The sequence below is a fragment of the Tinamus guttatus genome, unplaced genomic scaffold (genome assembly GCF_059628265.1).
Source record: "Tinamus guttatus ecotype Peru unplaced genomic scaffold, ASM5962826v1 Tinamus_guttatus_pri_ptg000451l, whole genome shotgun sequence".
In the NCBI taxonomy this organism is placed as follows: Eukaryota; Metazoa; Chordata; class Aves; order Tinamiformes; family Tinamidae; genus Tinamus; species Tinamus guttatus.
The window spans coordinates 4,821,818-4,836,595 of NW_028288985.1; the positions used below are offsets into that span (position 1 = coordinate 4,821,818).

General features: G+C 38.6%; 1 protein-coding gene across 1 annotated transcript; it reads right to left on the reverse strand.

Moving 5' to 3' along the window:
- Positions 1 to 310: 310 nt before the first annotated feature.
- On the reverse strand, positions 311 to 13,324 carry GXYLT2 (glucoside xylosyltransferase 2). The gene is made up of 6 exons (XM_010216036.2): positions 12,937 to 13,324; positions 12,589 to 12,720; positions 6,338 to 6,589; positions 5,141 to 5,264; positions 1,714 to 1,886; positions 311 to 528 (listed from the first exon to the last, which is right to left on the reverse strand). Exons 1-6 carry the CDS (start codon positions 13,075 to 13,077, stop codon positions 346 to 348), a joined length of 1,005 nt encoding a protein of 334 aa, XP_010214338.1. The 5' UTR covers positions 13,078 to 13,324; the 3' UTR covers positions 311 to 345.
- Positions 13,325 to 14,778: the final 1,454 nt, after the last annotated feature.

Below are 14,778 nucleotides of genomic sequence, written 5' to 3' on the forward strand. Positions count from 1 at the left end.
TCATTCTCATGGCACCTAAGAACCACTGAGAGTTTTATTGCCTAGTATTAAATAACTCAAACTGTCACTTCTTCAAAATGCATCAAGCCGTCACAACCTTAAAACCTTTAGACAAATAACCAAACTAAACTCACCAAAGAAGAGTGAGTCATCAGCTCTCCTTCTTTCAACTGAGAGAAATGTAGGAAGTGAACAAAAAGTCTAGAAATGAAAGTATGTGGACTTTTACCATTTCTCCCATTTTGTAATTTCAGAACTTATTAGGAAAGTAGAAGAGGTCATATGCTCTTCATTTATATGCCTCATCTGAGTGAAAGAATGAAGAATTCTACAAAAAATATAGTTTTAGTATCTGTGGTTGGCTCCCAAGTAGACAATGACACGATTTTCATACACCTTCTTCATAGTTTTCTCAATTTGCTTCAAAAAGACTTGTGGAATTCTCCCACATAAAGTGTGCACTGTATCCAGAAACTTAGACTGAAGTGGGTAGTACAAAGACTGGAATAGATTGTCTTCAAAAGGAAACTAAAGAAAAAAAAAAAGGATTGTTATTTTCAGTGGTTGTAAAATGGCATTTAAATTTGCTGTAAGAGAAAGCGCTATACAGGTAGGAGATGACTTGTTTCTCAGCTTTCCAAAGTCATCAAAGCCTATCAGCTTCAGATATTTGGACAGGCTGCTCTAGAGCACTTGCTTTCAGAAAAGTTTGTCTAGGCCTGAAACACCTAACTTCATAGAAATTGTATTTCTAGACTCTATATTTAAAGCAAGTTTACTAACGTAGAGATACAGCAATGAAACCAGCCTTTTCAGAAGGCAAGGTTGTACACAGGTAAGCAGTTACTTGAAGGTGCACCAATTCCATGGAGCAACACACGAGGACATGTGAACAGTACTGTTTTTGTTTAGATCAGGAGTTTGCTTTTGAAGCAAAAAGCAAATCTCCCAATAGCTCAGCAACGCAGTCCAAATTATGGCGAGTAGACACTGTCTGGGAAAGCAGGAGTGGAGTTCCTTTTGGATAAAACTAAAGGTGAAAACATCCTGTAGGATGTTTTTTTTTCCATGCTTAACACATTACATCTGCTAAGAGGCTTCCAAGTCCATAGGACCAGTGCAAAGCTAGCTTGAAGCAAACCTGAACACTGAGACTGTTGATATCAGATCATCAGCAACAACTGATTTGCTCCATAAGTCTGCTCCTGCTGGGGGGTGCTGCTTACTGACATAGACCCAGCCTAAGTCAACTCAATACTCTCTTCAGAGCAATAGATAGAAACATCTCTCCTTCTTGTGGCCAGCACTGGATAGCTATTGCAATGCTCTTCAGCCTAGGTCGGCACTTGAAAGAGAATGAAGAAACTTCAGCACACATGTACATATCCATACATGTGCAGATTATGGGCAGGCGCAGCAGACTGTGACAGGCAGTCTGTTATTTTGTATATGGACCAGGAAGAGAATATAAACCAAACTTTCAAATAAGAAGGTGAAGGAACCCTGGAGCACGTACCATGAAGAGGACTGTTTAAACCATCTCTCTCAAATACACGCACAGAGTAAAATAGAACAGGCCAAAGAAACCTTGTTACTTTGTGACTGACAGTGAAGTATGCGTGAAGTATGACTATCCTCAGTCTAATCTGTGTGATGTGGTTAAAGTTATAATCTATACTGAAACAGAACCGTCTATCAAAATAGAAAACTTACATCACGTATCACTTCATAGAGCGCCTTGAATGTAGGCTGCTTGTCATCGTGGTAGACACCTCTATTCCCATGCAGAATGGAGACACCTTCTTCCTCGGCACCTTTGCAGTTACTCCCATACATGCAGTGATCAGGCCGGTAGTTCCATTGACAGGGAAACACATAGAGACACTCTGGCAATGTCAGTCAGGAGAGACGGTGCGGAGCAGGGAAAGACGTGTTGAATAAGAGTTAAAACAAGTTAAACCATGTCTCTGGGGAAAAGCTGGGCCTGACAATCAAAACCATTTAAAGTTACTTTCCTCACAAGATCTAAAGCAGCAATGAGATACAGAAGCTTCATTTTTTTTTCAGGGATGACTATACATGTCTTAGCGCTGTTACACTAGAACTACCCAAAAAACAGCAAAACAGAAAGACTGTCTGGAAATACAAACCAAGAGTGCACTTTACAAAGTTAAACGTGACAGAATCAAACCCGGAGACTGTGCATTATGCAGTACTTTACAGCACCCTCTCCTAGAAGTTTTTGAAGCTACAGAAATGACTAGCAAAGCACATACAGCAGGGGGGTAGGTGAAATCCTGAATCCTCTGGAGACAACACGCAAAGCACGTCCATTCTCTGCTACAGAAGCTTCAATTGAGGTTATCAGTTTGCTATGCCAAGATACAGCAAACCATACAGTGTATTTTATCCACAACCCTTCTAATGGTTGCCAGCCAGCCTAATAGTCTAATTCCTCAAAGGGGCTTGTAACCTCTCTTCCCCTATTGCGGTTGTTTCTGTTTTTTAAAGCTTTCTCAATGTATCTATAGTATTTGCAACATGCTTAAAATAAATCATGCTGACCCCTGTAACCCCTGTGTTTCTGCAATGGAAATGGAGTACATTGAATCACTGCACTGTACTGACAGGTCATGCCAGAAGCTTTGATGATGAAATTCATCACTTGGACTTTCTTTACCTTCCACTCATCATACTTAGAAAGGCCGTGGTGGCCCTGTGCGATCCTTGAGGAAGTAGAACATACATATTTAAGACACTTCTTTCTGTAAGGCCTATCAGGATACTGCTGAAGAAAGGCTAGTTTTAAAGTGGTTTCCTTTTAGTTTAACTTATCACACATTCAGAATTGCTCCCCAGAGCAGCTGTAGCACCCTGATCTCTTACAGTATCTCCCTGAATCCTCCCTGATTCTGTTACAGTTAACAAGAATCTTTCCAGTGAACCTCAGCAAACGTTTCCAAGTACAACTCCTCAACAGGTCACTTTAGTGAAAGGACGTCACCAGGTGCGGATCAGTTTTTGTACACAGCACTTGAGGATTCATAAAGCTTCTCCTCACCAGATGCTCTTAAGAGATTCATTACCGCCACAGCTGGACTCCGATTCTAGTTGCTCTGTAAGCCTTCAAATCTGCTGCACATCAGAACCGCCTTGGGAAATGGGAAAAAGGGCTCCTCTTTTCAGGCTGCAGCTTTTGCATATTCTTAGCCAATACAATGCATCTACAAAAAGTCATCTGCAGTGGACTTAACTAAATGACTTTTTTTTTTTTCCCCCCATTTCTGAATGCTTCCCAGGCCATTTTTAACAATGCGGCATTTTAAAACCTCAGGAAAGTCTAGTTTTCTGTTTTAATAGCCTCGAGTTCTTTTGTTTTCTTTTTCTGTGCAGTCTGATGTTACATAATTCATAAAAGTTATTTACTAGTTATGAGGAGAAGACTGGCTGTGGTACAGAAAAGAATCTCAACATGTGGATTTGATACAGAAACCTCTCATTACAGAGTTCAAATGTTTTTGCAATCTTTTCTTTTGCACTCTTAAGTGAGCAGTTTGAGTTTGACCTGACAACTAATCTGGATTCATTTTTTTCTTCCTCTGGTAGACCCCATTTACATGACATGCATTTCTTCCCAAAAAGCAATTTATTATTTCATAATGAAGATTTCTTCCACTTTTTTCTCCCTAGAATTGAGGCTGCACACTGCATAGTGTGCCTGATTTCTGACATCTGTCTATAGTATACAGATGTTACTTTATTGCTTTACTTTTGCTCTCTCCCTTTTTTTTTTTTTTTTTTTTGACTGAATTTGGGTACATTCAATCACCTACCCTATGACTCCTTAGAAAAAAGGGAACAGAAAAAAACATAGATAAATCCAAACTTATTCCATTCTCAAGATTACTTGATGGGATACAAGGTCACATAGGAAAGAAGCAAAAACAAATAAGAATTGGTACTCAGTATATTCAGACATAAGAAAAAGGTTTCTCATATAAGAAACAACGTTCTTAGCTGCTTTGGGAAACATGTATAATGCTGTAATTTTGAGATCCCTGTATTTCCAAATGTTAAGGTTTTGGAAGAGCCTTAAGTCCTTTCTGAGTGATCAATGCAAAATATGTAGAAGAGGCTGGATTTCCAGAAACTGTTTCACAGCCACAGCCTTTTAAAATGAGGACACTTGTCGGTGCTTTGAAAATAGGCTTTCTTGCAAGTTCAGGGGGAAATGAAGGACAAGCTGAAAATACTACAGGTTGTTTAAGGAGGCACTGGGCATGAATGACAGATATGAATCAGACAAAACTACATTTTATTGGGATTGCAAGTACATATTTGTTGGGCACACTGTCCCTCTGCTCCACATTTTCAGCCTCTCAAACAGGAGGGGTATCTATCCCATCTGTTCTCTGGGAACACAGTTGAGAGATTTAAAGTCCTTCATAGTTCATATAGTCTCAGAGGAAGCAGAATAAAGGAAGAGCATAAAATACACACACAGCTAAGAAACAGAAGTATAAATGACCTCATCATGCTGGGGCTTAGTGAGGACGGGTCATTCAGACAAGAGGGAGGAAGCTTCTTTCTCTGAAAAACAACTTTGATTTAGAAGAGCAAAGCTAAGACAGGCAACACTTGTAAGGAAGATAATTCAACAGCTGAGTCTATTTGTATTTGTATTTTCTATTTGTACTACTTGTTTACATAAATATCAGAATTCAACTACTTTTCAGAAGAATAGAGAATAGCTTTGAAGAAAGTTTGTCAATTTAATGTTCAAATCAACACCTGAAACAAACATACTGTTCAGTTAGGCTCTGGTCTAGCAGAGCACATATGGAATAAAAACAAAGGAAAATAATGATCGAACGCAGGAATGAAGTTCAAGCTATATATGTGCTTGTTTCCTTATTTGCTCAAAATCTTCAGAAAACAGATTCCTATCTTCAAAAGAACCGATACCTGTACAACCTTAAGAATTATTTTCATGGGAAGTCCTAGGTGGACTTGCATGTTATGCACGTTATGTATATGAGTACATTAGCACATTAAAAATAATGAGCAGCATTTTCTTTGAATTTTGCAAGTTCAAGAAATTTGTTACTACAGATAATCATGACTAAGAATCATTTCTTACCTGGGTTAAAGTAAAAAATAATATTTAGTAAATCCTGGTCTCCCCATGTAATGTAATTTTTGTACTTTTGGTATAATGGGTACAGCATTTCCTCCCAAGTCAAACCGGATGGTATCATGCTGTTCTGTGGGGTGGGAAAAAAAGCAGCAGTGGTTTAATACTGTTAACTGCAATGACATACATGACTTTGAGAAAGTGGCACCCACATATTTATCTGTCTCCTACACCACGTCAGATACCTAAATGAAGAATGAAGGACTGATCAGAAACGTTAGACATGAAAAGTGTTGGAAAAAATAGAATACAACCAGATCTCCTGATCTGACTAAACAGGAAAGCAAGGTCTCCTGGGTCCAGCTCTGATGTCAGCTCCTGCTATTCAGAGCCTTTCTATTCTGAGCAATGGGATGGAGAAAAAGTGAAAAACACAAAGAGTAGGAAGAGTTTGGGATCCATTCTTTTGAATTGCTTGATAGAAGAGGGACAAGATCAAAACTGAAGTGTTGAAGAGGAGAAAAATTCAGGCTAAAAAGTTACCTCTCCTCTCCCTTTCAGGGGAATTATGATATCGAGAGCAAGTTTTTACTCAAGCTGTTCCTGTAATAATAGAGTTAATCCCTTGCCTTGATTCAGGACAGAGCCCACTCAGAGGTAAACAAAGTTTCTAAAGAGAATAAATGTTCACCAACACAAATAGAGATTTAACAAGTCAGGCCTTTCACAAAAAGGGGGAATTATCACTGTAAAGAGCAACATTTCATTTATATCAGTTGACAGAATCACTTGATCTACAACAGGATTCCAAAAACAAAACAAACAAAACCCAAAACAACACTCAGCAAATGTTGGATGTTTGCCTCAAATTTCGTATTTTTTAAACTATTTTAAACATAAAAAAATACTAAGACTACTCTGAAAATCCTCCCTTCAAAGGTACGTGAAAGAAACCTGTCAAAGAAGTTATACTGTTTCATCTGCAAGTTCTCAGTGCACCACCAATTCAATCGGGAAGTTTTATTTGACAATTATTTTCACCAAAATTCTTTGGATTTCTATATCCAAACAGGCATTCTATATTTTAAAGATTCTTTAAATTCTGAACTTCACTTTTAATACCATATAAAATATATCTTACAAAAAAAACAAACCAATCAAACAAACCCCACTAGTTTCTGCAACAGTTTTATTTCTTCTCACCTTGAACTGAGTATTGCGTATGCGGGTTAGGTTCATTAGCATGACTCCAGAATTGACTCCTGTTGTCCCGTAATAGGGGTGACGAGCAAAGCGACTGTACCAGCCAATCTTTGGTATCTCATGCTCGGGGGCCATAGCGGCCAGCTGTGTGGAGTTGAACTCCTTCAGGACGTGCCAGATGTCATCGATGGGCCGCAGAAAGAGAACATCAGTGTCCACATAAAGAAGAGAGTCCACCTCCTTTAGAATAACCTTGTGGCGTTGCACAGAGAGGAGGAGAGATGAAAAAGAAAACAAGCAGACAACAAAAAGGAAGATTATTAGCAAAGACACTTAATTTTAAACTAAGAATTTTTAAAAAGTTACTGACTCACTAGCTGAATGCCATTACATACCAAAACAACAGTTATCACATAATTTTTTTTTTAAACCTGCCAGGCAAAACAGCTTCCAGAGCACAGAAGTCAGATCCTAATCTTCCTGTGTAATCCATTTAGCTTTCAAAACAGCCTGTGATGTAGCCTGCAAGGCCTACTTAATATAAGTTCAGAAATAAAATGCAATGAATATATATCTGCATAGCCTTGTTAGTTCTTTTAAAGATCTAAGTGGTATGGTTGTACAGGAAAACTAACCATAGAAATAAGATGTATTTTTGGCATACAGTAGGGTATAGATTCTGAAAGGATTAATATTGATAATGTACTATATAATATAGCATGAAACTGCTGCTCTATGTGTATGTGTGCTTCAGATGCTTTCACAATCAGCCAACACAACCTAATTAAACACACAGAAAGGCTCTACTTTAATTAAAAAACAACAACTCACTTATTTTTTGTGATCATTAGCGAGCATTTAAAGAGCAAACTCTGCTTGCTACATGGAAATGTCGTTTACATGCCAGATTCTGATCTGTTATCGGAGTCTATATCAGGAATAATCACAGTAGTCAAGTCACAGGGGAGCAAAACTGGAGTAAATTGTAAAATAATGAGATCCAGGATATATAATCTATTCTTGTTGACAATGTTCCCCCTGGTGGCTATCCAAATCCTTACATGTTCATTCATTAATTTTAGCAGGGCAAATTACACAGTGCTTCAACAGTAGGTGAGAATTCCCTTGACTTTTGCACTGCCTCTTTGCTAGGTCATTTGCAAGGCAGGTTGGCTAACAGACTTTTTTTTTTTTTTTTTTTTTTTTCCCCCCCCTCTTCTGTTTTTAAAACTGTGCAAAAATTCCTGGACAACTAAAATTTTCTCACCTCAGTCTAAGCCAGAAGTTCTGTTTTTCTTTTTCCTTTACTCGAAAGACAAATGCAAACAACTAACAATTTACATCAGGTCATGGAAAGAAACAATCACTCACCCGTCCACTTGCAATTATACTATTGCCAAATCCTATCTATGAGGGTAACGTAAGAAGCTCTATTAAAAATCTGACTTTTATATGAACTGAAGTATATTCTCACAAAAGATTACTTGTGAAGCACAGAGTGAACTATTTTTTCAAAATTACACTTCCAAGCATGCTCAAAAGCCCTCCATTATGATTCCAAATCCTGACTTAAATGAGATTTTCAGTCACTTGACTGCACATGTTAGGATTCAAATTGACATTTAGCCAAGTTTGACAAAGCCCTGGGCCACATTTCTGACACAGTAACTATTATGTTCTACCTACACAGCAGGACAAGGGAAACGTCTGTGCCTTTTAAACACAAGTTATTCTTACAAGAAGCTCCATGTAAACAAGTCAATCACAACATCGACCATTGTCGGGTGGAAGGCGAGAGCAATACACTAGGGAGAATTTTTTCCACTGTTTTCTTCTGCCCCGTAGCTAAATAGCAAAACTAGCACATGAAAGCATCAGCGAGTGATATTAGGAGCCTAATAAAAGGCTAATAAAAGAACGAAGAACCTAATGCTTGAAATAAATATGGAATATCTTGGGTTCCCATACTTAACACTACATGGGGGAGCAGTCTAGCACCATGAGGGAGCTAGTGGAGCTAGTTCTGCCCACGCTGCTCAGCCAGGGCTGTCACAGAGTCTGCCAGGAGGGTGGCACAGAAGGACGTGCCTGCAGGTTACAGGTGACATTCAGCTGAGTGACCTAGAGCATGAGCAACACAGGGGTAAAGCGCCGCGCATGCCATGTCTACACACCTGACTGCCTGTGATTCTTGAAACAGATGGTCAGGAATACGGGGTGACTGCTGTTGTCATCTTCGTCACTCTACAGGCACTTACAGCTTAAAAGAACTGTAACATTTTTTGCAGTTTTATAGGATTTTCTGAATTAAACCTGTCAAAGTTCTACTCAGAATTTGCTATACTTAGCCTGACACTCCACTTAAACACTCAATTAGTTCTAATTTGATTTCATAACTTCTGTCTCTCTAGATTGTGTTAGCAAGGCTGGCAAGTAACAACACACATCTGAAAACACGTGCTGATGTGCTGGGAAGTTGTGCTACCTCATGGCGTGGACTGACTAGCATGTGAGTTTATCAGTTTTTTATCCAGAAACCAGGGACAAATCTCAGTTAAGCTTTCATTTCATGTTTACGTAGCAGTTCCACTAAGTTGAGTTAATTAATCAAATTGTAATTAGCAATTAGGTTACAGTGGAGCCAGAGTCTTTGTCTAGATAAAGGCCTGGCATCTATTCCCAGTGTTGCCACTGATCCACTGGGTAGGTTACTTCAGGGTACTCAAGAGGAGAACTATAACACAGGGATCATGCCAATGTAACTTAAAAGCTCTTAAGTGGATTAAGTGTCTTGAGAAGGGTTCTAAATGTTAGTTACTATTGGAACTAGAGTCATCCAAAAATCCCTTAAACATTTTATCATACTTTAGCTGACTGTTTTGCTAACTCCAGAACCACACAGACTGCTGCAAGCAATGTCTATAGAATATAATGTCCACAAGACTAGACCGCACAGCTTTTCCTCTCTGAATCTTAATATCCATGTTACTGCTATAAAACAGGTTCCACCCCACAGTTGATCTCTCATTGCAAAGATGCAAAGAACAGATATTTGGGATCATCTCAGTGATTCTTATGGTCCAGTGAGGCCACAGCCGCCCGCTTTAACTATTCATAAAGGTAAAAGCTGGCCTCGTGAAGGCTCATTCTTGACCAAAACGAAAACGATGAGGAACAACCATGCTCACCTGCCCTGAGCTGGATGACACATGGATGAAAGTGCTACTCAGTAAGGCAAATTTTACCATGCTGTCTCCCCTGTTTACAAAAATAGGCCAGGTAATGCTTGCCAAGAGCATTATCCTCCTAAAAACAATACTCTCCTCATAGTGATACATGGCACTGTCATGCTACCACCAGTCCATCCTCAAGGGGCTAGAATAAAACATACCGTTAACTTTGGTTAATTTTTAACATTTCACTTTGTGTTATTGTTAAATTCCACATTTTCCCTTAGATTTTACAGTGGTCTACAGCCTTTTAGATTCTACAATATGGTTTCACAGAAATAGACTGCAGACAAAATAGACTGCAGCAAAAGATTCACTATACACTTTTTACCAGATTACACTGAAATTCAGTGTGTTTTCTTTAAGTATATGATCAGATGTCACAGAATTCCTCTCCAAAATGCAGGATCCTGTCATCTTCCCTAGTATTTCCCTAATCCATGTAAATTCAGACTGTACATCAGTGTGCTATATAGGATAAAACACTTCATTACTACAGGGTACAAGAACATATCCCAGAGTTCTAGATTTATCAGCAAGTAAAACCCCTGAAAGTTTTCATATAAGTTCCCTCGAACACATTCCTTCTACCTTCCAAGCGCCTGTTGGGGCTGTAGAAGAGACTTCCTTGGCACGAGAGGTGCTTGTGAATCAGTAGCTCACGTTCCCCTCAGGTTGGCACTATCAGAAACCAGAGCATCCGCACAGCTAAGGGCTAACCAGCTGATAAACAGCACTGCTGCTCTCCTGAGATCCTCCCTAATGCTCTATGCCACTGCAGTTAAAAATGCTTAAGACACAAAAGGATATGGGGGAAAAAAAAAAAAGAGTACTTACTGACATCCTGCTGGTATTTATTTAAAATACCACTCAAAATAGCCATCTAAACAAGCACATTAGAAATCCTCCCCTATTCATACAACCTTCCACTCCTGCTGTGTGGACTGCCCTTCCTGGAAAAGTCTGGATGAACAGCCAGGACTTAAAAGCTCCCCAATGGGCAATAACTATTATTTGAAGAGGAGCAAGGAGAGAAAGTCTTTAAAACTGAAGGCCTTCCAAGAAGAATTCTCTTTTACCAGCCCTCTGGTCATGGTATCTTAAGAAGTCATACCAACTTTTATAAACAGTCCTTCATTTCTCTCGAGAGATGAGGTGATCTCCCAGGATCCTTAAATCACATATTAAAGCAAGGTGAGAGTCTGAACACCAGGGTCCTAGATGTAATTTGCTCCCTATGTGAAAAGATTGACTTCTGTCCTAGTTCAACTGCTGTGGTTCACTACAGACATGCTTCCTTCAAAGGTACAAAGCTCAGGAGAAGAAAGGTTTGGATTTCTACAGCAACATTTCATTCAAAGGGGACATCAGAAGCTAATTATCAAGCGCCAGTAAAAATAACAGCAGCTGAAGAGACCCAATAACAGCCTAAGGTTCTGTCAGGCTGTGAACTTGAGCACCAGAAGTCAAACTTGCCACTTCAGTTATTACCACAACTTGCTTTCCTCGACTTTTCCTTAACTTTTTTTTTTCTTCTCCTCTCAACCCCATCAACTTTGTGTCAGCTGCAACTGTTCTCACACAACTACTTCTATTCAAGCCATAAACCTCAGCATGCTATTAATAACAATAAGAAAAAGAACACAGAGGGAGCTGAATGTTTTCAGCCCTATCACACCACAACTTGCAATTCCCCCAAGAGAAACAGTTACAGTGCAAGTTGCCTCACAATTCTGCGAAGACAGAAAAGTTACTGGAGAACTCCACCAAATGCAGGCAACATGCAAGTAACAAAAAGGGATCTGAAAAGCACTGCCCAGCCTAAAGGCACTGCTATGAACACATAGCCCTTTCCGTCATCAGAAAAGTTAGGATCACAAAAAGCGCAACGGCTTCTGTGGGGAGAGGTCTGTAAGAAAATATACTACAGAAACAGGAGGACTGCATTTATCTATTGAAAATAACTGTGTTCAACAAAATCCTCATCAATATAAAACTGTATTGAGCAAACTTAAGATTAGTTTTCCAGGTGATACAAAGAAGAAAAAGTCAGGGAAGAAAGGATCTCTGCTGAAGTTCAAGTTACTTCCAGCCCATCTGGTCCTGTGCATTTGAAAATCTCCTTCTAAACGGCAGATAAACAGAACTGCTGACAGCACATATTTTCTCACATATGTATTCATAGTGTACATATCTGGGCGTGCAGCTGTCTCCTGATTGTTTCCATCTGAGAAAGTAAAGATTTCTCTGTCCCCCCTTTCTCACAGGAGAGCAATGAAAAAATCTGGATCATGCGAGTTGCCTGTCAATTTACTAGAGTCACCCCAATTAACAACAATTCACAGATTATTTCTGATGTGTGTTCCCAAGTGCCACAAAAATTGGTTTAAGCAGTTCTTTTAAATTCAGAGAATCCTGCATAAGCAAAGTTATTATTTACTCCTCCTTCCTCTCTAGCAACCTGAACTACTTTCCCAGTTTATGACAGTAAGTATTAGAGAGTAAAGAATACAAATGTTAATGAACCAGAGGATTTGAGGAAAACATGGGACTCTTGCATGAAATCCTCTTGCTAAGCACCTTGAATTACCATCTTTCAGGGAGATCTGAAAGTCTAGGACACCACACGAAAAATACAAGGAAAGGAGATTCCTGAAATCATCAGTTGAACGGCTAACAGATGCCAAGAGAAATAGTGGGTAAAGAGGATATGATGACTGGACGCTCAGAAGAATGTTATTTATGGAAAGCATGCAGCATCTGCCTTGAAAGAGCTCTAGCCCTGAGCTTAAAGGGTCTGAGAGCCTAACAGAACTGGAGACGAACAAAAAACACACATTCTTTTCTAGCAGGAGAAGGAGGATTTCAGTTTTGTTCTTTAAGTGGCTAAAGTACAAATTAAAATATCATTGAACAGAAGATTCACCTTGAAAATGATTTTAATATTACACCAGCAAAACTTCCTTTCTGTGGAATAAACCTTTTCCTGAAGCGACCTACTCAGAAATCCAGGTGCCTTACCGGAAGAAAAAGGCGCTGGGCAGCACATGGTTTGAATAACTTTTTCCATTCCTGAGCATTTCCCACTGAGAAGGTTATTGGGTAAATGTTGTACTCAAACTTCTTTGTATATGAGGAAGGCCATTCCTGTAGCTGAAAGACACAAGGGAAGGAATTAAACATTACACAGCTTTTTGTTTGTTTGAATATGCATGCATAAGAAATTTAGAAACATGCTTATGGAAATAACAGCAACTAAGCAATTTTTTAAAGTTGAAGTATCTCTGTCAGAGATTTGTAGATTGTAATTATATTGTATATATTTTATATACATATATAATTTATTTACCAAATGACAAAGAAACTCACCTTCTCCTCAAATTCAGGCTTAAGGGAATCCTCAGCAAAAATGTGAAAACAGAGCCTTCTGTTGCTGAAGAGAACTGCTGATTTCAGCATGGTGAGAGTCTCTTCCAGCCGGTCCCCACATGCCACAACTGCCAGATGCATGCCCTGTAAAGATGAAGGCTCTTTGGAATGTTTCTGTTCTCCAGGCTTCCTGAAAATTAATACATAGACATATTAAAGATAAATAAATAAAAATCAAGCAAACTACAATACTACAAATGCAAATACTACATTAATAGAAAACGGGTTTTGTTGCTGCTCCTCCATTATGCAGGGCATCAATAGTTTATTCTAATTACTATCCAGAAAATATGTAAAAGGCATCCCAATTTTTGTCAAAGGTACAAAAAAAAAAAAACTCAAAAGTGTTTAAATTATAATACAAATAAATAACTAATTTTCAGAAATTTATCGAGGTTTTCCTACTTTTATTGGCTTGCAGAAATCACTATAATATATGTACATGTGAAACTAATTTAACAGCATCTCAAACCAGACAATAACTTGCTAAGAGCAAATGATAGCTTTTTTTTTCCCAGTGCAGAGTATACGAAGTCAGAATGCATTTATTACTACCTAGTCTGACCTTCTAACATAATGCAAGTTCAATTACAGAAACACATCCAAGAATTTCAGTACCAGACCTATAACTTTTGGTTAGACTGGAAAAAGAGATCCAGGCCTCATTAAAAAGTATCCACCCAATCTATACGTAAATTATTCCAACAGCTAATTAATCTTGCTTTTCAAAATGCATGCCTTAATCCTGGCCTGAAGGTATTGGCATGGTTTCACAGGAATAGTCTCTATTTCACCTGATAGAATACTTGGGATTTTACTAAAATATAGACTTTTTAAAAAACACGCCACCAACAAGAAACCAGCTCATGTCATAGACAAAGCAGACTATATTCCACAAGCAGTCAAACAGCAGGCTACAGGTTTTTCCATTTACCACCTATCTGTGTGGACTTTATACAAGTTTCAACTATAAAATGGAAGAAACAGCATGTAAAAAGCTAAAACCTCTTCTGGGGAACTCTAAGACTGTTTGAAAATGTGAACTTTCTGTTTCTTTTTCTCCTTCCGCTGATCAGCATAGGATAAAGCACTCTCCAAGAATGCTTCTACTGTATTTTATTCACTTCCAACACGGACCAGATTTGTACATCATTAGATGGATGTGTGGTGACAAAACAGCTAAATCACAAGCCTTGTAATCACTATGGGAAAGTTCAAAAGGGTAATCATTGATCACTACCAGTTCTCCATGTCCCACTGAAGAGAGGACATGAATCCCTGCCTGTTCCCAGCACAATACACACGCTTACCCACATACTAATCATCAGCAGAATGAACACTATAAACAAAAGTTCTACATAAAGAGAAAAATGACAGTTAATAAAGCTGTCATTATCTTCTAGAAATTAAAATACTGCTTAGTAAAACAACAGCATTCTGTACTGTGGCATAATCTGCTTCTGTGTTAAGGAATACCAGCCTTCACCACTTTACAGGCTATACAGAGGAACATGTTTCATTAAGGGTTTAAAGTCTTAGGCTTTAGTCTTAATTAAACCCCAATTTCAACAGTGAATAAATAATGGAATACTACACTTATGTGAAGTGGTATTTACTTCCCAACCTATTAGCGAAAAACCACTGAATTATTTAAGTAAATAATTAGCAGTTCACACACATCTCATTTTCCCCTCTTCTCCCCATCTCTTTAATGTTTCCTCTTAATTGAGTCTCTAAATCAAGCCATATGCAGGATGTGAACTGCTTTGATAAAGCTTGTGG

Bases quoted from the DNA above. Each gene is read 5' to 3' on its own strand.
- GXYLT2 (XM_010216036.2), bottom strand. From the start codon at position 13,077: ATGCATCTGGCAGTTGTGGCATGTGGGGACCGGCTGGAAGAGACTCTC. The intron at 5,265-6,337 runs GTGAGAAGAAAT...CCCACCCCACAG, and splicing joins TACGCAATACTCAGTTCAAG to AACAGCATGATACCATCCGG. The intron at 529-1,713 runs GTAAGTTTTCTA...TTTTTTCTTTAG, and splicing joins TCTATGAAGTGATACGTGAT to TTTCCTTTTGAAGACAATCT.